The sequence below is a fragment of the Puma concolor genome, chromosome D3 (assembly GCF_028749965.1).
Source record: "Puma concolor isolate L17-30 chromosome D3, mPumCon1.1.hap2, whole genome shotgun sequence".
Classification (NCBI taxonomy): Eukaryota; Metazoa; Chordata; class Mammalia; order Carnivora; family Felidae; genus Puma; species Puma concolor.
In genome coordinates, this window is record NC_141678.1 from 94618378 (window position 1) to 94646015 (window position 27638).

General features: G+C 57.3%; 1 protein-coding gene across 1 annotated transcript in view; it reads left to right on the forward strand.

The window, feature by feature from the left end:
• The window catches only part of KCNG2 (potassium voltage-gated channel modifier subfamily G member 2), a 69473-nt gene that overhangs the window by 22659 nt on the left and 19176 nt on the right, over nucleotides 1-27638 (forward strand). The window contains exons 2-3 of the mRNA XM_086683293.1: nucleotides 2476-2568; nucleotides 19020-19610. Of these exons, the coding sequence (XP_086539419.1) occupies nucleotides 19056-19610 (555 nt within the window). The 5' untranslated portion in view covers nucleotides 2476-2568; nucleotides 19020-19055. The remainder of the gene's footprint in view (nucleotides 1-2475; nucleotides 2569-19019; nucleotides 19611-27638) is intronic.

Consider the following 27638-nt stretch of genomic DNA (forward strand, 5'->3'; position numbering starts at 1 on the left):
GCAACACGTTACAGACTACTGTTCACTCTCAGTTTTCAGAGAATAAGCCAGCGTGTGGTTTTACAAAATGCCCCTTCCGTGCTGTCGGTTGGAGAACTGCCCACCGTGAAAGTAGTTTCAGTGCTTGGGAATCACGGGAGCCCGGCGACGGGGAGGCTCTGACCATCCCTGCTGCCGGCTCACACAGCTTCCAGAGCAAATACCGGGGTGGTCCGTGCCAATACAGACGACTCACAAAGGTAGACGTATCACATCACCATTTCATGGGGTTTCCCTCTCATCACACACAAACCCGTAGGACGCGACTGTCCCCCCATCGTTGCCCAGGCTTGAAAAGATTGTCTTGAAAGCGACGCAGAAAGGAAGCTCCCTGAAGGGGACGTTGTGGGTCTGTGGGCTCAGGTTGTGGGACGTGCCCCCTGGGTCCGCATCTGCCCCAGCCTGGCAGCGAGGGGGGGCCCCGCGGTGTCGGCGCACGAAAGTCGGGGCAAGCGCGACAGCGTTCTCGTCACACTGGCTGAGGGAACCCTGGATGGTGAGTTCTCCACGTGAAGGTTGCTGCTTCCGACTTTACGTGAAGACTTATTTTTGCAAAAGTGGGCAGCACCAGACCCTGTGGAGGCGTGCTGTCCCCTCTGTGGGGAAATGACGGCCACTCAGAAATCGGGCCATCGGTGCCCCCCCCCCACCCGCACACGTGCCGTTGGCACCACGGCGAGGCAACTTCACAACTGTGCACACGGCTTCTCACAGAAAGTTGAATTATGTGCGCTACGTTCTGTTTCAGGGGCAGAGCAGTGATTAATCGCTTGTTTTATAAAATTGATTTGAGAAAGAAATTACCAATTAAGAGTTGTCGTGATTGAAAAGTAAAATTAAATCATCTGGGAAATTTGCTCCCTTCCTGTTGGGGTCAGCGAGATTTGCCGTTTGTGCCTGCTGTCACTGGGGTGGGGAGGGGGGCCCGCTTTGGTCTCCGCTGGTCCTTTATGGGGACGCGACAGAGGCCTGAGGACCAGCCTGGGGACCCCTCACTGAGGGCTCGGCAGAGACTCCCCGGGGTCGTGCAGCCAGAGTGGAGCCTGGCGGCTTGTCCGAAACAGACCCTGTGCCCTCGGATTGCAGCCCCCACCCCGGCCTGTCTGGTGCCGGGGGTGCCCGTGGGCAGAGGGCGGGAACAGGGAAACTACCGGAACCCATGGGAAGTTCAAACCGAGCTCCCATTATTTCCCCTGCTATTTCGGTGGCTCTGTCCCGGAAGCCAGGGCCAAGCCGCACCAGGGCCGTGGCGTCCGGATGGAGCGGGGGCTCGGGCCGGGACAGGGCAGGGGACTCAGTGGCTGAGGGTAGCAGCTCTCACACGTCTCCACGGCCTTCAAGGAGCTGGGTTTTCACGTGGGTCGTGTGTAGCACCACCGCCAGGCTAGAAACGGACGGGCAGAAGCGCCCTGAGGGCCGTGCCCTGGACGGGCCAAGGGTCCAGCCCCTGCCCGGATGAGGGGCTGCACAGGTTCCCACCGCGGGTGAGAGGTGCTCAGGGCGGACTTGGGAAATGCTAGAAGGAGTGTCAGCCACTCCCTCCAGGACTGCGTTTCCTGCAAGCTGCGGGCCCGGAAAGCACCGGCGAGCAGATGGGCGACTCCCCTGCCCACCCGTCCGCTGCCCGCTGCTCACAGCGCTCGCTTGGAGTGTGGTGGGCGGAGGGAAGTCTCTCTTCTCTGGACTCCACAAGCAAAAATACTCCCATAAATAGCTGCTTCAGAGGAAAAATGAAGTTGACAGTACATTTGCATACAAGTATGCTAATTATAATCCTCTTACCTATACGCTGAAACAGATTTAGCAGTTACAATTGGACTGGAGCAGCTCGTCTTCTCAAAAATAGGCACCGGGCAGAGAGGGGTGTGTTAGGCACATACGAGGGCGTGTGTGTCTGTCTTTGCAGACTAATGGGACCGCGGGTGGGGGGCCCAGGCTGCCCCTCACGGGTCTCGTGGGGCCCCGCGGTATGGCTGACCCGGAGGGGACGTGGTGCACACCTGGGGTCGGCTGGACCGGGGACACCGAGGCAGGGGGAGCAGGCGCCCCGGTTACAGCGACTTGTGTTCCAGCAGCTTCATCGATGCAGGGGCGGCTCGTTCTCGGGGGGAAGGAAGGAGACGCTCTGGGCGCGTAGGATGTGGCGAGCACTGGCGGTGCCCAGACGTCCGGGAGGAGGTCAGAAGCCACCAGGTGCAGAGAGAGAGGTGAGGAGCCAGGACCCGGCTTCTCTGTCCTAACCGCACGCCGGTCCATATGACCTTGGGTGGAACGCACAGGGCCGGGGGGGGCCCAGGCCGAGCCACGATTATGTGTGTGCTGATGTAGATTATATCCGAGGAGATGGGTTGTGGTCGTCACATTCTCTGACAAGTTCATGACCCAACCACGGTCAAGAAGCCGTGCCCTAAAGGGGGATTTGACGTGTCGTTTCAGGGACCTGAGAAGCACTGGCAGGGGTCTGATGAGATGGCAGCATTTGCAAAGGGCCGCCTGGGATGAGCCCCCGCACGGGGAAGCCGACAGGAGGTAAGAAGCGTGCCTGTCCCCAACGTCCCACTCCCGAGAAAACTGGGAGGCTGATCTTTTCGGTGAAACCATCTCATTTAAAGAACCTTACCATACGATGCCACAAACGCACTGATTTCCTCAGGGGTTAGGTGAGGGATAGGAAGGAGCCAGCCCATGACCTGTGTCCTGAGCTAGGCCACTTTGCACACCTGTCCCCTCAGGACGGCTCCCCGGAGCCCAGGGCTACTCGGGAAGGCCGGCAGGAGGCGGTCAAGGGTGCCAGCTTGAGTTTTAACTGCAGAGCGGGATGGACTGGGATCCCCCAGAGAGCCTGTGTCCGCTGTCCCCCAGCCCCATCCTTTGTCCTGTGAGTCCCCGAGGCTCCGGCCTTCCCCATCCCCCACAGGACTGTTTATTCTTCCAGCCCCTCCCAAGATCCCAGACTGAAGGCTTGAAGGGGATTTGGGGTGCTCACCACCCGGAGAAGGGATGATGTCATAGCTCACAACCAGCTCCGTGCCAACCTGCCTCACCTGCCCCCCGGGGGTCCCTCACCTGTCCCCCGGGGTCCCTCACCTACACCCCTTCCCTCACCTGTGCCCCCCAAGGTCCCGCACCTGCCCCCCCAGGGGGTCCCTCACCTACACCCCCCCCACCTGCACTGCCTGCCCCCCAGGCTCTCCTCACGGGCTTGAGCCCCTCCCCTCTTCCGTCTTTGCTGCTACTTTCCTCCTCCCCAGTCTGCTATTTTCCAAAACACCACGGCTCCCTTGCCGTCCACTCTTACCTGGCGTTGACAGACCTTAAATCTGGAGGAGAGGTAGAGAGTTTCATCCGACCCTGGGTTTACCACCTGGACTCTGGGACCCTGAGGGATCCGGGTGACGGGCCCCAGATACACAGCCGTCGCAGCCAGGACGCGTCTCCCAGCCCTGTCCTCTGACTCATCCCCCGGCTTCCCCGCCTGGGCGGCGAGAGTCCTGCTGGGCACAGCGCCCGGCTGGCAGGGAACCTCCAGCATTTGGACGTGTCGTTTCAGCGTGGTCTCAAGGGGACATCCCTTCCCCACGGCCCCGTGGGAGGCAGGTCGTCATGAGCCGGAATATAGACTTGGGCCCCCCCTGCTGCGAGCCCGGACTCCCCCCTCCTCAGGGAAGGTAGAAGCTTCGTGTCCCTTAGAATTTGGCAGAGAGGGATACCCTGTGACTTTCCTTTGCCGTGGTGTCTCTGCGGGCCTCAGGCTCCGGGCCTAGCTCAGGTCTCTTGACGTCTCACCTGAGTCTCTTGCTGCGCCTTGACGTGACCGGTCCTGTGGCGGACGGTGTCACGTGTGATTCTAATTTAACGCCCGCATCCGCGTGGCGTTTGGGGAGTGAGAAAGCAGGACCTGAGAGAACGAAACCCAGATCTGGCTACAACAGTTGCAGAAGTGCACTTTCACCGAGACCCACGGATGGACAGAGGCTGCGCAGGTCAACGTGTGCTGCGCGAATGAAAGGGACAGATCAGTGTGAATGTCTTTTCACGAGATTAACCTGTCCTGTCTGGTCAGAGACCAGCGTTGTGCGTCGACGGGTTCCCGGGAGCGGACATACGACACAGCAGACGAGCGCGCACCCCAGCTGGGTCCTTGGCCTGGGGCCACGCTGTGTCCCGGACCCGGGCTCCATCCAAAGGCTGCAGGTGGCGGCTGGATCCGTCAGACTGAGCGGGATCGAGAGAGAAAGGGAAACCCTCGTGACCCACAGCAGACGGTCAAGGGTATGGATGCCCAACCCAGAAAGTAACATCACGAGAATTACGTTCGGTCGGTTTGGAGTTTGTGTTTTGTTTTGCTTTGCTTTTGGCTGTTTTTCCCCAGGTTTTTTCTCACCGAGATTCAAACATACACAAAGTAGGAAGAGTAGTGTGATGGAAACCCATGTATGTGTGTGTACATCCACGAAACGTGTGTGCGTTCATATAAAATGAAATAATGAACCGTTCTGGAACTAGCTTACAGAAATCAAGACATTTATCCCTGAATAATTAAGTATGAATTTCCTAAAAAATAAGGTGACTCTTTTCCATAACCACAATACCACGTAACACTGAAGATTTCCCCAATTGTCCGAACACTGTCTTTTATAGATTTTTTTGGATGAAATTAATCTGGTTTATAAACTTCATCGCTTGGTATGTCTCAATCACTTTGACTCCATCAAAGAGAATCAGGCCATCCTGATTCTAGAACATTCCTCCCACTGGCTGATCCCCCACATCACTGACTCTGTGAAGAATGCAGGAGTCATTCTGCAGGAAGGCCTCTGCTCTCGTCTCTGTGTGGTGTTTCTCTATCGCCCCGTATTCTCTGGACCCTGGGGTGTGGGTCTACGTGTCTGATCGGAGTGTGTACTCGGGGCAGAGCCAGACGGCTGCCCGTGGTGCCAGTCACTCTGCACGTTGCGTCACGTTCGAGGCACATAGTGTCAGGATGGCCGTGCTGAGTTGTGCTACCGGATTAAGGGGTGAGCCCAAACGTCCTCATGGTAAAGCCACGTCCCCCTCTCGGAGGCTGGGTAGCCGGCGCAGTGCAGACGCCCGCCCTCCGATGGCGGCGAAGGTTTTTTCCCTCCTCTCTGTTTCTCTTTTATTCCTGCGTCACTACAGACTCGCGGCCTCTATTTGCTAATGTTTGACAAGAAGCTGAGTCGTTCCGTGTCTAGACTCTTGGCATCTGCGGTAGGTCCCTTCCGTGTGCCTGTTCACACCGGAGTGCCTCTCTCCTTCTGGACACAAAGCACGAGATCCCACCCCGGACTCTGCCTGCCTCCCCTCAGGAATCGGCGCTTCTGGCGAACACGGCTCAGGTGGGAAGGACCGGTCCCTGATGGCTAAGTGCGTTGTTAGCATTTATGTGTGTGATCTTATGGGCTACGTGGGGAGTGTTCACTCTACTCTCCCGAACGGCTACAGCAGGAGGTTATAATAAGATCCAGAGCCCGTAACATAAAACCCAGCGTTTCCAGGTTTCACTGGAAAATCAGTCATCACACCAAGAACCGGGAAGATTGCAAACCAAATGAGGGGCAATCAGCAGACACCAACACCAAGATGACAGAATTATTTGAGCAGCTGCTGTAAAAATGCTTCAACAAGTGGTTACAAACATGCCTGAAGCAGACACGGAAAGAGAGTCTCAGCAAAGACATAGAAAGTCTCAGTGAAGGAAGAGAAGACATAAAAAAGAAGGCAATGGAAACTCTAGAACAGAAAAACACAATACGTGATATGAGAAGCTCGGTGGGTGGATTCGGCCTCCAACAGGAAGGACAGAGGAGTCGTGGACGCAGAGCAGAACAACCGCATTCGCCCAACCTGAAAAGCAGCGAAGACACGGACCAAAAATAAAATGGACAGAGGCTCAGAGACTGCGGTACCATAACCAGATCCGACACTCATGCTGTCGGAGTCCCGGAAGGGGAGAAGAGTGGTGGGGCTGAAAGTTCCTGCAGAAATAATGACTTAAAACTCCCCCAAATCAGGGGTGCCTGGGTGGCTCGGCTGGTGGCTCAGGTCATGGTCTCACGGTTCGTGGGCTGGAGCCCCACATCTGGCTCTGGGTTGATATTGAGGAGCCTGCTTGGGATTCTTTCTCTCTGTCTGTCTCTCAAAACAAATAAAGAAACATTTAAAAAAGAGAAGAACGAGGAAGAAAGCCACAACTTGTGGGTGGTTAACAGACTGTGGCCCCTCCGTGCCACGAGTGATCACCAGGAGGAGGAGGAACGTGGATGACCCTCCAGAGACCGATGCCGAGCAAAGGGAGCCAGTCCCGGACGGCTTCCTAATGGCCCATCAAGACGCCACTCCGGGGTTTGACTGGAGGACAGGGAGGGGCAGGTGAGCAGAGGCCGGGGGAGGGGAGGGGAGGGGGAGCTGAGTCCAGGGGAGGGGAGGGGCAGGCGAACTGAGTCCAGGGTAAGGGAGGGGCGGGAGGGAGGGGGCATCAGGGGCCTCCTGCTGGTTGGGGTTCTGACCGGGTCAGTGCCCACATGACACCCTGGCCGTGAGACGGGCCTGCAAGTTTGCACGATGCCACTGCCTGGCATCACGGGGCCACTGCAATCTTAAAAGTTTAATTTTAAAAAACCTTCGAGGCAGTTATTTGCAGCTGTGCTGTGCGGGTAATTGCCAGATTTCCGTGTGTCTTACAGATTTGGAGATGATATGTAGTTCTAATACATCATGACTGAAAAATAATCGTCGATTTTTCCGTCGATGACACAGCTACAAATACATTTAATTAGCACATCTTCAGGTCTGTTCAGATACACTTTAGAGACTTTTCTAAGTTGTGTCGCTTTGACATATAGAAAATAATCCATTTCAAAACAAAATAACTGAACACATGTGGGTTTGAAAATCAGAAAGGCATTATAGGAATGATCCTAAGAGTACTAATTTTTAAGACTATGAAAATCTCCGAAGAATCATGTTTTGTTTGAAATTAGTTATCTGGGGCACCTGAGCGGCTCAATCGGTTAAGTGTCCCACTTCGGCTCAGGTCATGATCTCGCGGTTCTTGGGTTCGAGTCCCGCATCGGGCTCTGTGCTGATGGGTCAGAGCCTGGAGCCTGCTTCGGATTCTGGGCCTCCCCCTCTCTCTCTGCCCCTGCCCCGCTCGTGTTCTGTTGCTCTCTGTCTCTCAAAAATCAGTCAACATTAAACAAAATGTTTTAATTAGTTATTTACAGTTGCCTCTTTGTTTTTAACTGATAGGTGATCTTTACCTTAACTCATCTTTACCTTTACTTGGCGGGACAGTAAGAATTAAAGACAGAGCGGCTCCTGGCCCAGTACTAGCCTGCGAGCTGTCGTGTCACGAGGGGAGGGTGCTTGGGCTTCGGCGGTCTCAGATGCCGTCCCACGGGAGCCGGCCGGCCGAAGGGCATCATGTGTCCCTGCTGTCACAGGGCCTGGTTCATGCGTCTGCTCTTGTGAACTGGGTCATCTCAGAGGTTAAGTGTTTGGACTGAGAGGCAGCGTGTGTGCCCGGGAGAGGACCAGACACGCCGGGAGGGCCGAGGGGGCCTGGGAAGGCCAGGCGCCCCTGCCCCGAGGACAGACAGCGCAGGCCGCGGTGGCCGGTGAGGAGCAGAGAGGGAGTCGGCTCCGTGAAGACACTGGAACCAAAAGTGAGGCAGGAGCAACAACCAAAGGCTTTAATTGCTGCATTAATTATCTTGCAACATCTGTAGTGTGAAAACATTTTTAGATCCTAAAGTAATGGCTTGTAAGCTGAGGCCAAACCACTCTGAGCTTCCTCCTCGCCTGGACGCCCCCGTCGGGACGCCCCCAGCCTCAGCCGGGCTGTACCATCTCTCCTTGCACGGCTGCTTCCGTGAGTCAGACGGGCTAGTTTGAACGGGGTCTCCCCTGGGCACCGCTGACATTTGGGTGAATAGCTCTTTGCCGTGGACGTCCTGTGCCCCGTGGAGCCCTGACCTCCACCTCTGGTGCCGGTTGTGATGACCCACAATGTGAGCAGATGGCACCCTGTGGCCCTGGGACCATGCAGGGGGCCCTGTGGTCTGTCTTTGCTGCAGGACCGATGACCTTGTTTCCCCAGGGCCGCCTTCTGAAGCGTGTTAACCTGTAGGACAGGCACGCCTGCCGGGCGCCCCCTGGGGGAAGGCATCCCTTGTGACTGCGAGGCCCCCACAGGAGCTCTTTCGGGGCTGAGCCATTCCGGTTCACAACTGCAAATGTCATGATGTCCCGGCACCTGCTGTTTATTTGTTACATCTCCCAAAAAGCCTCGGTGACACTGGGGTGACCACACCCTTCTGTTCACACACATACGCATGTGGGAAACGCCAGGGACGCCCTGGGAAGTACTTACTCAACTCTGGTCCACCCTTAGCCTTGATTCAAATTCAGACTTTTTTTCCAAGCACCTACTAAGTGCAGGTGGTGTTCTGGGCATTCGAGACACAGCAGCAACACGGACACAAGTGTGCCCTCCTAGGGCCGACCTGTGAGTGGACAGGAGCCCCCTCTTGGCTCTGAGATACGTGTCCCTCCCCGGCCGTCCACCGCCTGAGCCTGGGCTCGGTCAGGGACAGGGGCCTCGTGCAGGTGTGGAGGCCCAGGGGCAGTGACGGGCCCGGGGCGCCCCAAGCCCTCCCTCGCCAGCGTGTGGTCACCCCTTCTGTGGAACAGATGACGCCAGCACACGCTCACGTCTCTGCGGCACGGCATCCGCGACGCCCGGGGCCTCAGCGGGCGACTGGAAAGCCCGCGTATGGCCTCCTTGTGTCACCCAGGCTTCCTCACGTGTGGCACCTGGGCCCCACGGCGAGGTTCCCGGGAGAGTGGGAGCCTGTCCTGAGAGACCCCAGAGCTCGGCATCCACCACGGAAGGAGCATCACTGGACGGAGTGGGCTCCTGCTCTGTGTCCTACTCAAAAGCCGATCTGAGGTGCCGTCCCCAGAGAGGACAGCTACGGCACAAAGCTGATAAGGACAGACACCACGCTGCTCTTGGCCAAGAGGCCCTTTGCAATACACTTTCAACAACGCGTAGGCACATGTATGCGTTAACATCTGCAGAGGACTCCCGTGCCAAGACTGTCCTAAACGCTCACGTGGCCTTTGCCTTCCTCACGAGGCGGGTGCTGTGGTACTATTATTTATTCCGGCTTATTCACGTGGGATCTGTGGCTCTAGCAAAACCAAGTGACTTCCTGAGATTGCACGGCTCTTGAGGGCAGGAGCTTGGTGTCGGCCCAGCCGCCTGGCCACCGTCATGCCCTGAGCGTGGGCTCCACCTGTCCCATGGTGGCTGGAACGGAGGGCATTACAAGTTGCCGTGGTTGCCACCAAATCGACTGTCCACTCCCTCGGTGACAGTACGTAAGGAGTGAGCTTTCTCCCTTCTCACGGGGATGAGGCCACGATTGGTACTTCCAGTAAGGCACCACGAATCTCCTACTGCTCAGAGAGACGCTGGTCTGAACTCTTCATTCCCTGAGGAACATCTCGTATTAACTTAATCCTCACTCTATTTCTGCGATATTAAATCATGTCCGGGAGCCCGCGTGTTGAATCAGGACGTGTTGAATCACCCAAGAGGTTCAGACGTTAGTTAATGGAGAGGACGTGTTCCCGGATAATGTGGCACTACCCGGCAGCGTCACGGGAGGAGAATGCGGAGCCCTGTTTGCAGGCTGCTGGCGTCCCTGCCTGTGCCCTGGCCACCTTGGGTCTCCCCACACCCGTGACGGTCACACACTTCACGCCCCTCAGGGCTCCCCCAGCCAGGGTGGGCTGTGGCCCGTCAGAGCCGGGTGTTCGTCTCACTGGTGAGGAGACCAGAGCTCCTCGGTGGGGCCCCAGCCGATCGCAGCAGAGCCACAGGTCAACCCCGGGCCTCTGACCCCGCTCGGTGTTCTTTCTGTGCCACAGGTGAGGACCCCGACTCCCACCCTAGTACAACCCTTGTGGCTTCTTCCAGGGAAATTACGTGGGCTCCATTAGTGGGCAACCCTGCGTCGGTTCAAAGCGGTTCAACAGCAGCCTCCTGTGTCCGTGTACTGGACAGCCACACTCGCACCCACTCTTGCCACCGTTCAGGGGGCAGGTGACGTGTCAGGGCCATATGTGCTAGGAACATCCGGGGCAAGTCTGAGGCTCATTCATCCACTGGCTTGTCCCTCCAGCAAATATTTCCTGACTACCCGCTATGCTCCAGGGACGGTGTTGGGGTGTGTGATACGTCCTGGGCAAAACAGAAGAATGACAGCCATTCCCTCACGGGGCTCAGATTCTCGCAGGAGTAAAAAAAAAAATAAGCGATTGGTGAAACAACGAATTACCTGCTCCTTCAGGAGGAGAAAAGTGCTATGGAGACAGGAAAGTACTCGGCAGGTGCGCGGCTGGGGAAGGACGTGGGTGTGGGTGGTGGTGTAAACTGAGCGAGGGAGGCCCCAACAAGAGGCACAGTGTGAACAAAGCTGTGGCTGCGGCATCTGGGCAGGTGCTCGGGGCAGGGGGACAGCCAGCACAGGGACCCCTAGCTGGAGCGTGCCGGGAGGCGAGGGGGAGGGCACGGCACCGACCCCGCCAGCACCGTGTGGAGAGCAGCCTTGTCCGCGGGAACAGACCCGGAGCGTGGAGGTCGGTCGGAGGGATGGTGGGCGGGCGGGCTTCAGGAGCCCCCGCGGCTGTGGTGCTGGGCACAGGCAGCAAAGGGCGGGGGGCTGGCAAGGAAACCCGTCGGGGCGGCTACCAGCAGTCCTGACAGGAGGGGGTGGTGGCTCAGAGCCGTGCGGTGGCTGGCCTGCACCGCTCGTCCACACCAGTCAGGAGATCCCCCCGGGGTCAGGCCCGTGGTGTCAGCGGCCCGCCGCCGTGACCAGGCTGGACGGATTCTTGCGGAAGCTGGCGCGGCTGGGACCACAGGACGGCTCGGAGGCTGCCGCCAGCGCTGTGCGGGCCGGCGAGGAGGTCGGGGTGCGTTGCCTGCTGGGCGCCGACGCGGCCTCCTTCCCGCGTGCTGACGCCACTCAAGGGGAAGCTGGCCTGTCCTCGCCGTGAGCCTCCTGGCGCACGGGGGTCTGGGCCCTCTTCATCCAGTGCGCGGCCTTGCGGGCCCAGGCCTATAAAATGCCGTAAGGGCAGGAGCACAGACCTCATTCCCCTGAATCTGAGCTGGACGCGAGTGCGTGAGCTGCAAGGCCAGCTTCGATGTCCGCTTCTGCAGCCGGCCTTGGGAGTGTGTGTGCATTACAGACGTGGGCTGGGGGCCCCGTGTCACAACCACAGAACACGGCTTCAGGCGTCAGGCACTGTGTGGTGAAGCGCCCCAGGCCAGGCACCTCCTGAGTGCGGCCACTGAGTGTCCACACCAGCTCCCGAGTTCTTGGGATCGTCTTGGAGCACGGCCCCCATCGTCCCATGGCCCCCAGCGGGCTAGCTGGCAGCTCTTTCCTGTTTGTTTTCTGTGAGCTTTCCTAAGTATGCTTGGATTTTAAAGCGAGGAAGCAAAGGCCTTCTTACACGTTCCACAACACACATAAAACGTCCGGAAAATGCTGTCGAGTCTCAAAACTATAGTCTTCTCAAATTTTGAGGAGGAGTCAAAGAATACCAGTGGGAGACTTGGGGGTGAACAGGACTTCCGGCACCAGAAGGGGTTTAGGAGGCATTTAGGAGCCAACGCACCCTGAGGGTCCCACCCTGAGGAGGCAGAGCGGGACACGCGGCCCGGCTTCACTGCTGTCCGGGCCGCCGTCAGGACGCGGATGGTGCCCAGCCACCAGCGGCGTGCCAACCACTGCCAGCAGTAAACGCCACAGAGATGCACAAAGCATGGGTAAAAAAGCATGGGTAAAAAAGTGGACGTCCTTCCATCCGGAGGACGCCACGAGGCAGCACAGCTCGGCCTGCAGACCCGGCCCCGCTCGGCGTGGCCTTTGTTCACAGCTCTGTGGGCCCCCGCTGACCGCCGAAAGAGCAGGCGGCTAAGCAAACACCACCACATGTCAGTTGATCCGGCAGAAAGGTGAAGGCAGACAGGTTAGCAGAACCCGTTACTGATGAATTAGCAGGGCAAGGTGAGTGTGGGGGTGGCCAGCGGCCAGTGCAGACCAGGACCAGAGCCCCAGCTCTGTCACTCCACAGTGAGGACACTACTCAGACTCCGTGATACTAGGTTTGCAACCTACAAGACGCAGCCGACAGAACCTGCCTCTTGGGGTCCCGGTGCACAGAAATGACACGGTATTCACGGAAGTCTTCCCACCTCGCAAGCCCTTAGATGGTCCCCCGAGCAGCTGGCGCTGCCCTTGGACCGTGCCCACCCCCCAGCTCCTGATGTCTGCCCTGCTCCCGAGGGTGAGAAGTGCCTCCCTGGTCGGGCTTCCTCTCCCTCCTCCACCCCGTGCTTCTCCTCTGGGCCTGGGTTCTGTTGCTTTCGCCAGTAAACGAGCTCAGGATTCTCTAGGGGCTGCGTCCCCTCTGCACAATGCACAAGCTACCAAGCCAGCCGTCTCGAGATCGGGTGGGAAACAGACCGCCAGGGCATGAACTCCAGCTGATGCACCAGCCTCTCCCAGGGGACCCTCCGCAGGGCACCAAGAGCTTTGCCCGGGTCCCTTCTGCTCCCCTGGGGCAGGGTAACATCCCTCTCAGTTGGCTCTGTTGTCCCTTGTCATTGTTAACAGCACCCTTGCCTCCTGAAGAGTGCCCCAGTTTGGAGGATAGGCTACGTGGCACGGGGGAGGAAGGTAATGGGCAGAAGTTGGCACTGCGAGGTTCGCAGAAACAGTATCATAAACAGCAGCAGCTCCTATAAAAGACCCAGTAAACCAGCCAAGGTAATGGCATTAAATCCCCTTTCTTTCTACAAAAAGCAGAAGGTTCCATTCTTTTTTTTTTTAATTTACATTCAAGTTAGTTAGCATAGAGTGTAACCATGATTTCAGAAGTAGATTCCTTAACGCCCCTCCCCATGTAGCCCATCCCCCCTCCCACACCCCCTCCAGTAACCCTCTGTTTGTTTTCCATATTTAAGAGTCTCTTCTGTTTTGTCCCCCACCCTGTTTTTATATCGTTTTTGCTTCCCTTCCCTTCTGTTCATCTGTTTTATATCTTAAAGTTCTCATATGAGTGAAGTCATATGATATTTGTCTTTCTCTGATTAATTTTGCTTAGCATAATACCCTCTAGTTCCATCCACATAGTTGCAAATGGCAAGATTTCATTCTTTTTGATTGTCAGGTAATATTCCATTGTGTGTGTGTGTGTGTGTGTGTGTGTGTGTGTGTGTGTGTGTATAGCATCTTCTTTATCCATTCATCCAGCGATGGATACTTGGGCTCTTTCCCTACTTTGGCTATTGTCGATAGTGCTGCTATAAACATTGGGGTGCATGTGTCCCTTCGAAACAGCTCTCTTGTATCCCTTGGTTAATGCTTAGTAGTGCAATTGCTGGGTCGTAGGGTAGTTCTATTTTTAGTTTTTTTAGGAACCTCCATACTATTCTCCAGAGTGGCTGCACCAGTTTGCATTCCCACCAACAATGCAAGAGGGTTCCCCTTTCTTTGCATCCTTGCCAATGTCTGTTTTTTCCTGAGTTGTTAATGTTAGCCATTCGGACAGGTGTGAGGTGGTATCTCATGGTGGTTTTGACTTGTATTTCCCTGATGATGAGTGACGTTGAGCATTTTTTCATGTGTCAGTTGGCCAAATGGATGTCTTCTTTGGAGAGTGTCTATTCATGTCTTTTGCCCATTTCTTCACTGGATTGTTTTTTGGGTGTTGAATTTGATAAGTTCTTTATAGATTTTGGATACTAACCCTTTATCTGATATGTCATTTGCAAATATCTTCTCCCATTCTGTTGGTTGCCTTTTAGTTTTGCTGATTGTTTCCTTCGCTATGCAGAAGATTTTTATTTTGATGAGGTCCCAATAGTTCATTTTTGCTTTTGTTTCCCTTGCCTCTAGAGACGTGTTGAGTAAGACGTTGCCTGTAGCCAAGATCAAGGAGGTTTTTGGCTGCTTTCTCCTCGAGGATTTTGATGGCTTCCTGTCTTAGGTTTTGGTCTTTCATCCATTTTGAGGTTATATTTGTGTTTGGTGTAAGAAAGTGGTCCAGGTTCATTCTTCTACATGTCGCTGTTCAGTTTTCCCAGCACCACTTGCTGAAGAGACAGACTGTCTTTATTCCATCGGATATTCTTTCCTGCTTTGTCAAAGATTAGCTGGCCATACGCTTGTGGGTCCATTTCTGGGTTCTCTATTCTGTTCCATTGATCTGAGTGTCTGTTCTTGTGCCAGTACCGTACCGTCTTGATGATTACAGCTTTGTAATACAGCTTGAAGTCCAGGATTGTGATGCCTCCTTCTTTGGTTTTCTTTGTCAAGATTGCTTTGGCTATCCGAGGTCTTTTCTGGTTCCATACAAATTTTAGGATTATTTGTTCTAGCTCTGTGAAGAATGCTGGTATTACTTTGATAGGGATTGCATTGAATATGTAGATTCCTTTGGGTGGAATTGACATTTTAACAATATTTGTTCTTCCTCTCCAGGAGCATGGAATATTTTTCCTTTTTTTGTGTGTCTTCTTCAATTTCTTTCATAAGCTTTCTATAGTTTTCAGTGTATAGATTTTTCATCTCTTTGGTTAGATTTATTCCTAGGTATTTTATGGTTTTTGGTGCAATTTTAAATGGGATCGATTCCTTGATTTCTCTTTCTGTTGCTTCATTGTTGGTGTATAGGAATGCAACCGATTTCTGTGCATTGATTTTATATCCTTCAACTTTGCTGAATTCATGAATCAGTTCTAGCAGTTTTTTGGTGGAATCTTTTGGGTTTTCCATATAGAGTATCATGTCATCTGTGTAGAGTGAAAGTTTGACTTCCTCCTGACCGATTTGGATGCCTTTTATTTCTTTGTGTTGTCCGACTGCTGAGGCTAAGATTTCCAATACTGTGTTGAATAACAGTGGCGAGAGTGGACATCCCTGTCTTGTTTCTGACCTTAGGGGGAAAGCTCTCAGTTTTTCCCCATTGAGGATGATATTAGCATTGGGTCTAGAAGGTCCCATTCTTGAATCAAAGAGTGTGACACAGAGGAGGCTCTGAATAATCATTAGTTAGAAGGACAGATGCATGCTTGAACGAAACCACTGATAGCATTCTCTTTTAGACCCTTTTCCCTGCATGTTCCTGTTTCTTTAAAGTTCCAGCAACTGTGCACTCCAAACCCAGAGCTGGCCTCACACTTCCCAGATGTCTGAGCTCAGTTTGTCCAGGGCAGACCCTAGGGCAGGGGTGCAGAAGCAGGCAGCTTCCTCGGGAAGCAACCCCAGGAATGCCAGTCTGGGAGTCAGGAGTGACCAGGAAGGGAATGCAGAGCAGGTCAGCCTGAGAGGCCCCTCCCAGGACCAGAGGGCTCCAGAGGTCTCTCACCCCGGCTTCTCAGTCCTGGTGAGAGCTGTCCCTGGGGACACTGAGTCTCAAGTATCCCTGGTCTGTGCAGGCCTGGTAGCCAGAGAAGCCCAGGCAAAGAGACACAGGTGCTGTAGCTGGGTGTTCACCCAGTGTGCCCACAGGCCCAGGGGGACGGGGAGCTAGGGGGACGTGTGGCCCAAGGAGATTTGGGGGCTAAGGGACATGGGTCCAGGGGGACGTGGGGCCCAGGGGGACTTGACCAGGAAGACATGGGACCCAGGGAGACTGGAGCCAGGGGACATGGGACCAGAGGATGTGGGTCTAGGGAGATTGTGGAGGGGGAAGAACATGGGTTCAGGGGAATGTGCAGCTCAGGGAGACTTGGGGGCCAAGGGGCCTGAAGCCAGGGGATGTGGGGCCCAGGGAGACTCAGTTTCTTGTTCAGGTCCTCCTGGTCTCTTTGAAGATGTCTTTTTTCTCTGGTGTTTAAATTCCTTCTTTCACATCTTTATATATCTTTTAAAATTGTGTTATCTAAAGTTCCCAGGAGCTCAATTTTCTTCTTCGTGTGGCTCATGTGGGTTATTGCCCTGGGTGTTTTATAATTTTGTTTTGTAAATTCATCTTAGGTAGGGCTTCATCTGTGGGAATCCCTGAGACTGGAGGTGAGAGTTTGTCCCTCTAGACCAGTGGCTCTGTTGACACTGGGGCTGGTTTCCAGCTCTTGGTTCTGGTGGTGTCCTGTGCATTGGAGGGCTTAGCGGCACCCATGGTCCCTGCCTACCGTTGTCGGTCACACTCGGTCACAACAATGAAAAATGTCTCCAGGCCTTGCCATATGCCCCCTGGGGCAGGCTGTGAGTGACTGCTCTAGACCAGTGTGTGGGTCTAACACAGGCTGCAGGGGGGTGACTTCCTGAGACTGCCCACCGTGAGGGTTATTTCCCGGCTTTGAATTTCACAAACCAAAATTCCAACCTCAAAACCATTGTGCAGGTGGACTTTTTTTTTTTAATTTACATCCAAGTTCGTTAACATAATGGTGTCAGGAATAGGAGTTGGTAATTCAGCACTCACACACAACCCCCAGTGCTCACCCCAACACGTGCCCTCCTTAACGCCCGTCACCCATCTAGCCCATCCCCCTGCCACCTCCCTCCGTCAACCCTCAGTCTGTTCTCCGTATTTAAGAGTCTCTTATGGTTTGCCTCCCTCTCTGTTTTTATCTTATTTTCCTTCCCTTCCCCTAGGTTCATCTGTTCTATTTCTTAAATTCCACATATGAGTGAAAACACATGATATTTGTCTTTCTCTGACTGACTTATTTTGCTTAGCATAATACCCTCCAGTTCCATCCGCATTGTTGCAAATGGCAAGATGTCATTCTTTTTGATTTCCGAGTGATATTCCATTATATATATATTTACCACACCTCCTTTATCCATTCGTCGGTCGATGGACATTTGGGCTCTTTCCCTACTTCGGCTACTGCCGATAGCACTGCATGTGCCCCTTCGACTGAGCCTTTTTTTTATCTCTTGGATAAATAGTAGTGCAATTGCTGGGTCAGAGGGTAGCTTTATTTTTAACTTTTTAAGGACCCTCCGTACAGTTTTCCAGGGCGGCTGCACCGGTTTGTGTTCCCAGCAGGTGGGCTTTTAGGTCCATGCTGTCGTTTTTCACCTAGAGCCAGGCAGAGAACTCTCACGATCTTCCTCTACTGGGAGCTGCGTGTTTCCCAGTTTTTCTCTTCCCTGAAGACGTAGCCCAACCGAGGCCCGGTTAGTTCACGCCCTCAGCTGTCCTAATGGCCGAACCCACTTACCAGAGGTGGGCGCGTCTGACAAGCCCACACCCTTGACAACAGAGTGCTCAGACCTCCTCATTACACGCTGCACCTTGGGAACAGGGTGTGTGTGCAGGCTGCTTGGAAGTGACTGTGCAGCCTCTTAGGTCAACAGGAAGTTGACTTAAAACACTTTCAGACTCACATATGATTTATGATTGTATTGCTTTTTTTTCTTTTTTTGAAGACGAGAGAGAGAGGGAGCATGTGCACAAATTGGGGGAGGGGCAGAGGGAGAGAGAGAAGCCCAAGGAGGCTCCACACCCAGCTGGAACCCACCTTGGGGCTAGGTCTCTCCACTGTGAGGTCATCACCTGAGCCAAAATCCAGAGCCGGACTCTTAACCGACTGAGCCACCCAGGAGCCCTACAGTTATATTTCTAAGTGTATATTCGGGGGAAGAACACTGTTTACAGGAGTTCCAGGTTCTGGCCCTCTTACTGATAATCCATTTGCCTAAGAGACTTCGGAGCACACATTTGCTTTAGCCACAAAAGGAATGCTCCCTCCTGTTCCGCAAATTTCGTGTGTGACTGACTGCAGGGAGCCTGGAAAGGGGGAGGGGTCAAGGCCACGTGCAACCCAAGCAGGCTTTCCAGCATGTGTGTTATAGAAGCCGGGTTATCCTGGCCCTCGTGGTGAAGCCGGACTTGTATTCCAGGCAGAAACTGTCGTCCCACCTGCGACATCAGCAGCCCCAGGAGAGGGCGTGTGGGCTTCGCCCCCTGGGGCTCTTGATCCACACAAAGGCTCACCTCTGCCTTAGCTCACAGACTCGGGGCGCGGCACCTCCTGAGCCTGTCCCGGAACTGCAACCAGCCGGCCTCTGTGGCTCCAGGGACTGGACAGAGTCTCCCAGGAGGGCCACGGGCCACCCCCAGGAGGCCTCCCGGGCACAGTGCTGCCGCCGCTGAGTCCCCACAGTTTCAAGTGCGCGTGTTCAGATGTCCTGTTGCCTCATTAAGAAGTTCAGTCTGTGAGCCCTGGAGTTCGTGTGAGTTGGAACCCTCAGAGCCCGAGCCCCTCGGGGTCTCCGATTTGAGGAAGCAGCTCGGGAAATCGTGGCACCCAGTGTTCACCACCCAAACACTGGATTTTAAGTAACCCAGGTCTGTCTCTTCCAGCACAATTTCTTCCACATTTCCCCCAACTTGCTGCCCAGTCAGCTGCCTCTGGGAAGCCCTCCTGGCTGCCCCGGACCTCCTGGTGCCCTCCAGAGCACCCCCCCCCCCCGTTTCTCACACAGAGCTCACCTTGCAGTTGGGGGTGCCAGGCTGTCCCTACCCCAAACTGTGACTCCAAGGAGCCATGTCCTTGGTGCCGGGAGGCTACCCCCCAGGTGTTCATGGTCTCCGCAATGCAGGCACAGGTACCCGCAAGATTCAGTTCTGGTCACCCTCTGTCACATCCAGCACCCAGCTTGGCTTTCCAGAGCCCACCTACGCCCTGTTCCACAGGTGGTCCTCCTCCCTCGACCTCGTTTGAGGATCGGGTGAGCCCGGCCTGGATCCCCTGGGGGCGGGGCACCTCCGGGGCGGCCGCCCTTGGTGCCGGTCACCAGGAGACGCAGCGGGTCTGCTCCGCGGGCCCCCCGCGGACGGACGTGGGGGCAGCAGGGCCCCTTCCCGGGCGGGGTCCACCACACCCCGCCCCGCCTGACGCCTCCTTTCCTTCGCAGGCGCTGCGTCCTGAGCGCGGCCGGGCGCCCGGGGCCATGGCGCTGCGCCCCGAGCCCGCGGGCGGCCGGCGCGTCGTCACCATCAACGTGGGCGGCTGCAGGGTGCGCCTGGCCTGGGCGGCGCTGGCGCGCTGTCCCCTCGCGCGCCTCGAGCGCCTGCGGGCCTGCCGCGGCCGCGACGAGCTGCTGCGCGTGTGCGACGACTACGACGCGGGCCGCGACGAGTTCTTCTTCGACCGCAGCCCGTGCGCCTTCCGCGCCATCGTGGCGCTGCTGCGCGCCGGGAAGCTGCGGCTGCTGCGCGGCCCGTGCGCGCTGGCCTTCCGCGACGAGCTGGCCTACTGGGGCATCGACGAGGCGCGCCTGGAGCGCTGCTGCCTGCGCCGCCTGCGCCGCCGCGAGGAGGAGGCGGCCCAGGCGCGCGCGGGGCCGCCGGGGAGCCCGGGCCGCCGCCTTCGGGACCTGCTGGACGACCCGCGCCCGGGGCCGGCCGGCAAGCTCTTCGCCTGCGTATCCGTCGCCTTCGTGGCCGCCACGGCCGTCGGCCTGTGCCTGAGCACCATGCCGGACATCCGCGCGGAGGAGGAGCGGGTGAGTGCGGGCGGGGGTGCGGGGGGCGGCCTGGGGAGGGGGGGGACCCGGTGGCGGTGGTGGCGGCGGGGGAGGTTGGGGCCAGCCGGGATGGGGGAGGGGGCTGGAGGCAGCCGGGCCAAGGGAGAGCCAGCCGAGCCATGGTCCGTGACACGCCTCCCCCGCTGGGTGGTTGGCGCCTGCAGGTGCCAGACGCCCCCCTGCTCCGGTTAAGGGCACCCCGAGTGGGCCTTCTCCAGGAGGCCCCCACATCGGACCGGCTGCTGTGCCCTGACTAGACAGTTTCGAGAACCCAGTGAGAGGCCTCTCTCTGGTCAGCAGGCCTTCCCTGAACCTCTCCAACAGTCGGGCCTTCAAAGCCTGGACAACTTGGAGCTAAAACGTTCAGTGTCCTGAAGGTCTAGGGAGTTGTGTGCTCTGATCCCAAGTCCCGTCATCTCGAAGCAAGGGGACGTGACCGCCACATTCTTGCGGGTCACGGGAGCCAGGGACGGGCGTCTGCTGAGGCAGACCCAGTCTACCGGTCTGTTGAGGTGCTGGGGGCTGTCTCCCAGCAAATGGTAGACTTCCTGCCCCTCTTTGGTCTGTGACACTGTCAGCACCCAGCTCGTGTGGCCAGAAATGTTGCTTCCGGGTTAGGATGTCGCCACGCTCACCAGCGTTTGTGCACTGAGTGCACCGTGGAAGGTTCAGGGAACATTCGGGGAAAGCCTGGAGTGTGCTGTCTGGGGCGAGAGGGATGGAAGGCGAGAGGACACCGCAGTGTTTGCAGGACAGAGCCCAGCGCGGCCTTTCCTCCTGGGGGGTGGGGATGACCCCTCGGCAGTCCCCCTGCCCCGCCCTCCAGGCGCAGCACAGAGGCTCTGACTGAATGAACCCCTTTCCTGGGCAGAGAGCTCACCGTCAAAGCTTAGAGCCCTTCAGAGGTCAGGAGGTCGTGCCTGGAACACATCTGGTGGGGTCAGCTCCTTACCGAGAGACACGGTGGAGAGCTGAAACATTAGGCATTAGCCAGCTGGACCGAGAGCAGGGCGACCCTGACCACAGATCGCGTGTAAATGTAACTGTCGGGAAATTGGTTTGGCTCCCGTGGCTGTTTGGGCGTCCGATTCCTGAGCCGTGGCTCCCGGTTGTGCTTAGGTTTTTCTAAATGGCGGTAACGCCATACAGCACATAGGAGGGGAGCCATTTACGTGAGAGTCAGGACACAAGGGAAGTTGGAGGTGCCTCAGTTCGTGACATCGTCCCAGGAGTCGAGCTGGCCCTCTCAGAGCAACCACTGGCCTCCATGTTACCCACTGTTCACGTTCGCCAGCCCCCCTCCCCATTTCCTGAAACGTCACTTCATGCCGCCCAGGTCCTGTTTTACCAAATCAGTTATCAGACTGCGGGGTAATAATCCAGTGTCGGTGAGCACGTGGTGACGTATGTCTGTGCGCTCCCCGTTGCCTCGTGAGGGACGCCGACGGAGCATCTGGCCCGCTGCGCGTGGCAGGTGCTGAATAAACAGCAGGTGCTGTCTCTCGTCACCTTTCTAGGTGTGATGAGATATACACAAAATGTACCAATATCTTAACCATTTTAAAGTATGCTGCCCGGTGGTATTAAATACATTCACATCGTGTGGTTATCACCACCACCCATACCCAGGACTTTCTCTCCTTTCCAAACCGCAACTCTGTCCGGTTAAACATGAGCTCCCCACTGGGCGCCCTCCCCCGGCTCCTGGAATCCTCCATCTGCCATGTCTCTAGGACTGCGACTCCTCTGAGAGCCTCACATAAGCGGAATCCGGCGGCATTTATGTTTTGGGGACTGACATCTCACTGAGCGTATTGTCCTTAAGGTTATTCCGTGTCGTAGCAGGTGTCTATGCTTTCTTCCTTTTTAAGGCTGAATAACGTTTCAGTGGTACGCGTACACCACTTCTGCTTATTTGCTCGTCTATCAGTGGACACGTGGGTTGGTTCCACCTTTGGGCCACGGCGCATTATACTGCCGTGGACGTTCACGTAAAAACATCTGCCTGAGTCCTTGCTCTTGGTCATTTTGGGTAGACACCCAGGAGTACAACCGCTGGACCATACGGTCATTCTACGCGTACTTTTCCGGGGAGCCTCCAGACTGTTTTCTGCCGTGGCTGCACCACCGACTCTGTCCAGGCACAAGGCAGACGGGGTGGAGGGCGGAGAGGAAGAGAGAAACTTGGGAGCCTTTGATTATTTTTTTGTGGGTCTTTTCCAGTAGAATTTAACTTGAAAGTTACAGGGTTAAAATATTCCGTGTGTGATCTCTGGTTCTAAACAAGTGGCTAAGAGATTTCTTTCTAAAGTGGAAGCATTGTTCTGAAGCTCCCAGTGAGCCCTCCGAGGCCGGGTCGGCAGGCCCGTGGGCCACCGGCTCTGATGTGCGTGGGCCACAGAACTGCTTCTCCTGAACCACATTCGAGTGGACGATCTGACCACAGGCACCCAGTGTCTTCTGGAAAACCGCGCTGGGGGAGCAGGGCGTGGCCTGGAGAAGCAGAGGTGAGTGCAAGTGCTTCCCATCAGCCGTCTCCTCTCCGGAAGTGCCAGCATCAGCGGTCGTTTTCGCGTATTGGCCCGGAGAAGCACGGAGGAGAGAAAACATCGTTCCCCGGGATTAAAGGGCTTGCAGGAGAACAGCTGTGTGGTTCCCAGGGCTGGTCCCTAAAATGCCTCTGTGACTGAGCGAGTGCCCTTGCCAGGGGTCCCAGCCCTCAGCTCCGGGGAGGCCGTCTCCGTCCACGTCTGTCTCGGCCCCACACGGGATCCTCCTGTGGGCATCACGGGATCACTGCCACACAGAAACCCCTTCCCTGAGGCGGGCTGGGGCTCTGCGGCCAGCCGAGTAACCCAGCTGCCGGGGAGGGGCGGGGCTCTGGGGCCCCACGATGGGGTGACTGCCGGGGAGGGGCGGGACTCTGCGGCCCGGAGGGGGCGGGGCGGGGGCGGGGGGGGGGGGGGGGGGGGCCGGCAGCTGGCCGAACCTGTGCCTGTACTTGACGCCCCTGAGCCGTGCACTTAAAAGGCCTGAGGTGGTAAATGTTACGCTTCGCATATTTTACGCATACACACGCATAAAGTCATCTGCTCGCCTGTGTGGGTGGGAGAACGTAGCAGAGACCCCGGGGCCTTGGCCAGGGCTCGCCCTTTGCCCTGGTTGTCTGTCCACCCGTCCCCGCGTCCACCCCTGTGCTGGGGGTGCTTGTCAGCTTGGCGTGAGGCTGAGGGCGTAAAGGTGCCTCCCCACACGCTGGGGAAAGCCAAGCACCTGGAGACTCGAGCTGCACGATGGCCGGGGTCACCTGGTGCCACAGCTGCCCTGACTCAGCAGAGGTCCCGGGGTCTCCTGCTCTCCGGTCCCTTCTGGAGTCCCTTCACTCACCCTGGGGCACACAATGTTCTGGAACTAGCTGCTGCCATCGGGTGGGTGGGGCCTGGGGCAACACAGAAGCCAGGCTCTTCTGCCCAGGGCCACGGGCCCCACTTCCTAACACACCAAGGACCCGGGCCGGGAAGCGTCCCTCCCGGACTCAGCTCTCCCACCGCAGTGACAGTGAGTTCTGGGGGCCTTCGTGAGCTTAGAGGGACTTCCCCAGCAGGCAGCCCCTCAGGGCTGCTCCCAAAAGGCCAGAGAAGACGCACAGCCCCCTCCCAGCTCATCCCTGCCTCCTGCTCCTTCCCTCTAAGATGAGGAGGGCCAGGGGGGCCCAGAACTATTCCCCCAACTCGGCGGCCCGTGACCGTCCAGATGCTGGCATAGAAGCACCAGCACCCCGGTGCCCAGAGGACCCCAGGTCAGGCCGAGCAGCAGGTGGGGACTGGGCCAGGCCACAGTGCTGGCCCCATATGACCCCAGAGCGAGAAGTGCAGCCAGGGGACCCTAGGGCCCCTCCTACGGCTGGAGTCACCCTCAGGGCTTAGCCCAAGGCGCCAAACCCTGCCGTTCTGAGGGCGACAGTGTGCGTGGTCAGGCCCAGTTAGTGGGTGCTGCTCATGGAGAGCACCTCGTATCTGACTCTGGCTGCATCGCGGGTCACTGCGTGTGCTCCCTGCGGCCTGAAACAAAGTGCCACAGACTGCCTGGTGGCAACGCCCACGCGGCTCCCCCCAGTCCTGGCCCCCAGCCCGCTGGACTCAGACCGCTGGGGTGGGCTGGGCCAGCCTCCGGGGGCTACAGGACGGCCCCGGCCTCCCCCTGCAGCTTGCAGGGCAGGTGTGCTCCTGGTCGGTGGCCTCTGCCCCCTTCGTGTTCTCCTTCCTCAGGCCTCCGGCTCGTGAGGACCCTGGATAACATCGGGCCCCTAATCCAGGACTGTGCCCAGGGGACGGTAAACGCCGCTGTGAGCTGCTGCCTCAGGCTGCTTGTGCTGTGTTCACAATCTCCGCTGAGCAGATGGGCGAGAGCTCCTCCTCCAGTAACGAACCCCCCTCCTGGGAGGGCGTCTGGGCCTGAAAACCATGAAAAGTGGTAGCTGGGCCCATGGCGTCAGACCTGCACCCTGCAGAGTCTGCGGGGGGAGGCAAGGGTGAACCTGTACTGAGTGAAGACCTTACCGTCGGGCACGTGTGTCTGTAATGGGAAGTCAGCTGCCTAGAGCGCTGTGGACCACACCCCAACCCTAACTCATCCGTGGGCCGGGCGCCATGTGTCACCGACAGCTCTTTGAGGCATGCTTCCTCGTTTCAGGGGCCTCTCTGAGCACACCCCGCCCCTTCCCCACTGCACCCCGCAACCCCCCGGCCAAATAGCAGCCCCCAGGGCCACAGCCGCCGGCTTCTCGGCCCCCACCTGCAGGACCTACCCTGCCGGGCCCCAGAAGGTCTGCAGCTCAGAGCTGGCCCCCACTCCCGTGGCTCCCGCCAACAGCGGGGCTCACTCCCCAGCACCTGGTCCACGGGCAGCTGTGGAGTCCCAGGACGAAAGGCTTGGCGGCATCCTGAATTCAAAACTCGTGGCCAGGTCTTGGGGCAATCTGCCCGGTGGTTCCACCTTGTGCGCAGAGACCAACATTGGTAACATAAACATCCGTGGCCAAAGAAAGTTACACTGAATTCTCTGATCGTCAAAAAATACTTACTAAACCAGAACATGCCCAGTGCATACCCTCTCTTTCCCACGGTTCCCGGAACACGCAGCACAGTAGTGAGAATCCAGAGGCGTCCTTTGTGACCACGTGGGAGGGTCTCCACTCGGCAGATGAGTCCACGTTCTGACGCCAGGAGCTCGCAGGGAGTGTGGGATGAGGGGGGGACAGAGCCGGAGTGGTGCTGTCGCCGCTGTTTACAAGGAGACCCCAGGCCCCAGGCTGAGGGTCGTCTCCAAGCTCCCTCTCCCTAGAAGGCTCGGCAAGTCCCCATGACATCTGTGGTCTGCACCTGCAGGGTGGAGGCTCTCCCGTCTCCCTCGCCCCCTCTGCTGTGGTGCCCACACACCCACGTGGGGGCGCCCGTGAGCACGCGCTTGAATTACTGTGTCGACCCTCCATCAGGAGTGAGCAAGGTCACCGAGGCCCAGCTCACTCCAGTGGCCGGGAGAGGCCAAGGCCGTGCTGAGTGTGGGCTGTAGCCAGACTTGGCAGGGAGACCTCGGTTCTGGCGACTCCGTGCTCGGAACGGAGGCCTCCGAACTGTTTGGAGGACGGGCCACAGGAAGTTTAATTCCGGCAAATGGCTCCTGGGTTCCTTCTGTGCGGCGGCAGCTGGGGTGTTGCTGGGAGACGGTGCTGAGCGCCCACCCCGCGGCTGGCCGTGGGCACGGGCCACGCACAGCAGACTGTCGGAGAACAGGGTGTCTTCGGGGAAGGCGCTCGGGGAGGCGGTGCGTGTCAGAGCCGTCACTCGCTCTGAGGTGGTGCCGGTCTTGGGCTAAGTCAGGTTTTGTCCTTAAAGCCCACATGATCAAAACAAGACCCGCGTATTACAGATTTCATGACTGTGATTGCAGCCTGAATTCACCAGGAGCATTTTGGCAACAGCATCGAAAAGCTGGTGGCCAAGCTCCCACTGCATGTGGCCGTGACACACACACACGGAGCTTTGCCAGGTGCTCTGAGTAAGAGCCTCGCTGTTTGTGAGCTTTGTTAGGGTTTTCCAGAGAAACAGAAACAGAGCCAACGAAAGGGGACCTATCTCTCCTCCTTCTTTCTTCCTGTTGGACAGAAATGTCTGTCCTGTCCCCGGCCGACTGTTGCATTTTGGGAGCACACGCCTGGTCCAGTTCACAGTTCACAGCCGGGGTGGGGGGGGGCAGGGGGGGGCACTTTGCCCTGATGGATCACATCTGGAGTATCGCCTGCCCCTCCTTAGACAAGGGTCAGCGAGGCTTTGGCTTTGGACTTTGGAGCTGATGTTGCAATGACGTGAGACTGTGGGGCTGTTGGATAGAACGAATGAGTCTTGGGGCGCCTGGGTGGTTCAGTCAGTTAAGCAACTGACTTCGGCTCAGGTCGTGATCTTGCGGTCCGTGGGTTCGAGCCCCGCGTCGGGCTCTGTGCTGACAGCTCCGAGCCTGGAGCCTGTTTGGATTCTGTGTCTCCCTCTCTTTCTGCCCCTCCCCCACTCACACTCTCTCTCTCCCTCAAAAATAAATAAATGTTAAAAATATATTAAAAAAAAAAAGAACGGAGGAGTCTTGCCTGTGGGAAGGACAGGAACTGCGGCTGTCTCGCCAAACTCACACACTGAATCCCAACCCCAAGGGGATGCTTTTAGGGGGTCAGGCCTTGAGAGGCCATTAGGTCAAGGGGGCGATGAAGCCCCCATTAGTGTCCTTAAAAAAGAGGCCAGAGCCCCCTCCCCTCTCCTGCCACAGGAGGGCACAGCGAGAAGACACCGTCTACAAACCAGGAGGCAGACCCTCACTGAATCTGCAGGCGCCCTGATCTTGGACACCCAGCCTCCAGAACCCCGAGGAACAAATGTCTGCTACCCGGCCCCCGCTCTGTGCTTGTCACACCGCTAACGGACAAAGCCAGCAGGCGGAGGAAGCCCGGGCTCTGAGCACAGCGCAGGGACTGGGCTTTCCTCTCGAGCTCTCACCAGAGTTTTCTGTCCAGCACGAGAGAGCTGTGCCGGCCGGGGCCGCTGCCGGAGGGCCAGACGACGGGCGTCTCCCCTCCGTGTCCAGGGGCGGTGAGCGGGGGCCACGGGCAGCTGTGAGCGCTCAGCGTGCAGCGCCCCCCTCGTCCCGAGAGGCTCCGGCCCCGCCCAGCAGGGAACGGGTGGCTTCCACAAGGAAATGTAGCTGCCCAGGGAGCGGCCCGTGTCCTACGTGCCATTGGTGCACACACGTGGAGGGGCTGGGACCGCTGTCCTGACCGGGCGGCCACAGGCCCAGGTGACACTCAGCTTGCTCTCTGCTGACGGGAGGAAGGAAAGACAGGTCAGCAGCCTGTGCCCCCACAGCCGGGCCCGACAGACCGCGGCTGAGGGATACGGACGGTGGAGAACAGCACAGGGGGTGCCTGCCCCTGGTGGCCAAGGAAGCCACAGGACCACTGCCAGGAGAAGAGGCTTCCAGAAACAGAGAATGAGTTTGGTTGGTTCATTTTCCCGTTTGCAAAGATCTGATCCGATGATCAGCGAACTCCAGTGGCAAATTTTGTGCAGCGAACCACGCCTGTTCTGGGGGACAGACACGCCCGGTGTGGGCCCTGGCTCACCCTCCTCTCGGTAAAATTAGGTGATCATTCCTCCGGGGCTGCTGTCTTGGGCGCCAGCGGCCCCACCAGCCTGCCCACAACTCCGGTCCAAGGCCTCAGGCCGTCGTCCGCGCCGCTTTGGAGAGACCATTGCCTGCTTTCGCAGGAGACCCTTTGGCGAGAGCCTTACAGGCTGGAAACGGCCAGGAGTGCCGGGAGATAAATGTGAGGACTTTGCTCCGCCTCTGACACATCTGGCAGGAAAAATGCGGGATTTGTGCTTCAGTCTGGAAAAAAGACTTCAGGGCACCTGGGTGGCTCAGTCCGTTGAGCGTCTGACTTCGGCTCAGGTCATGTGTCAC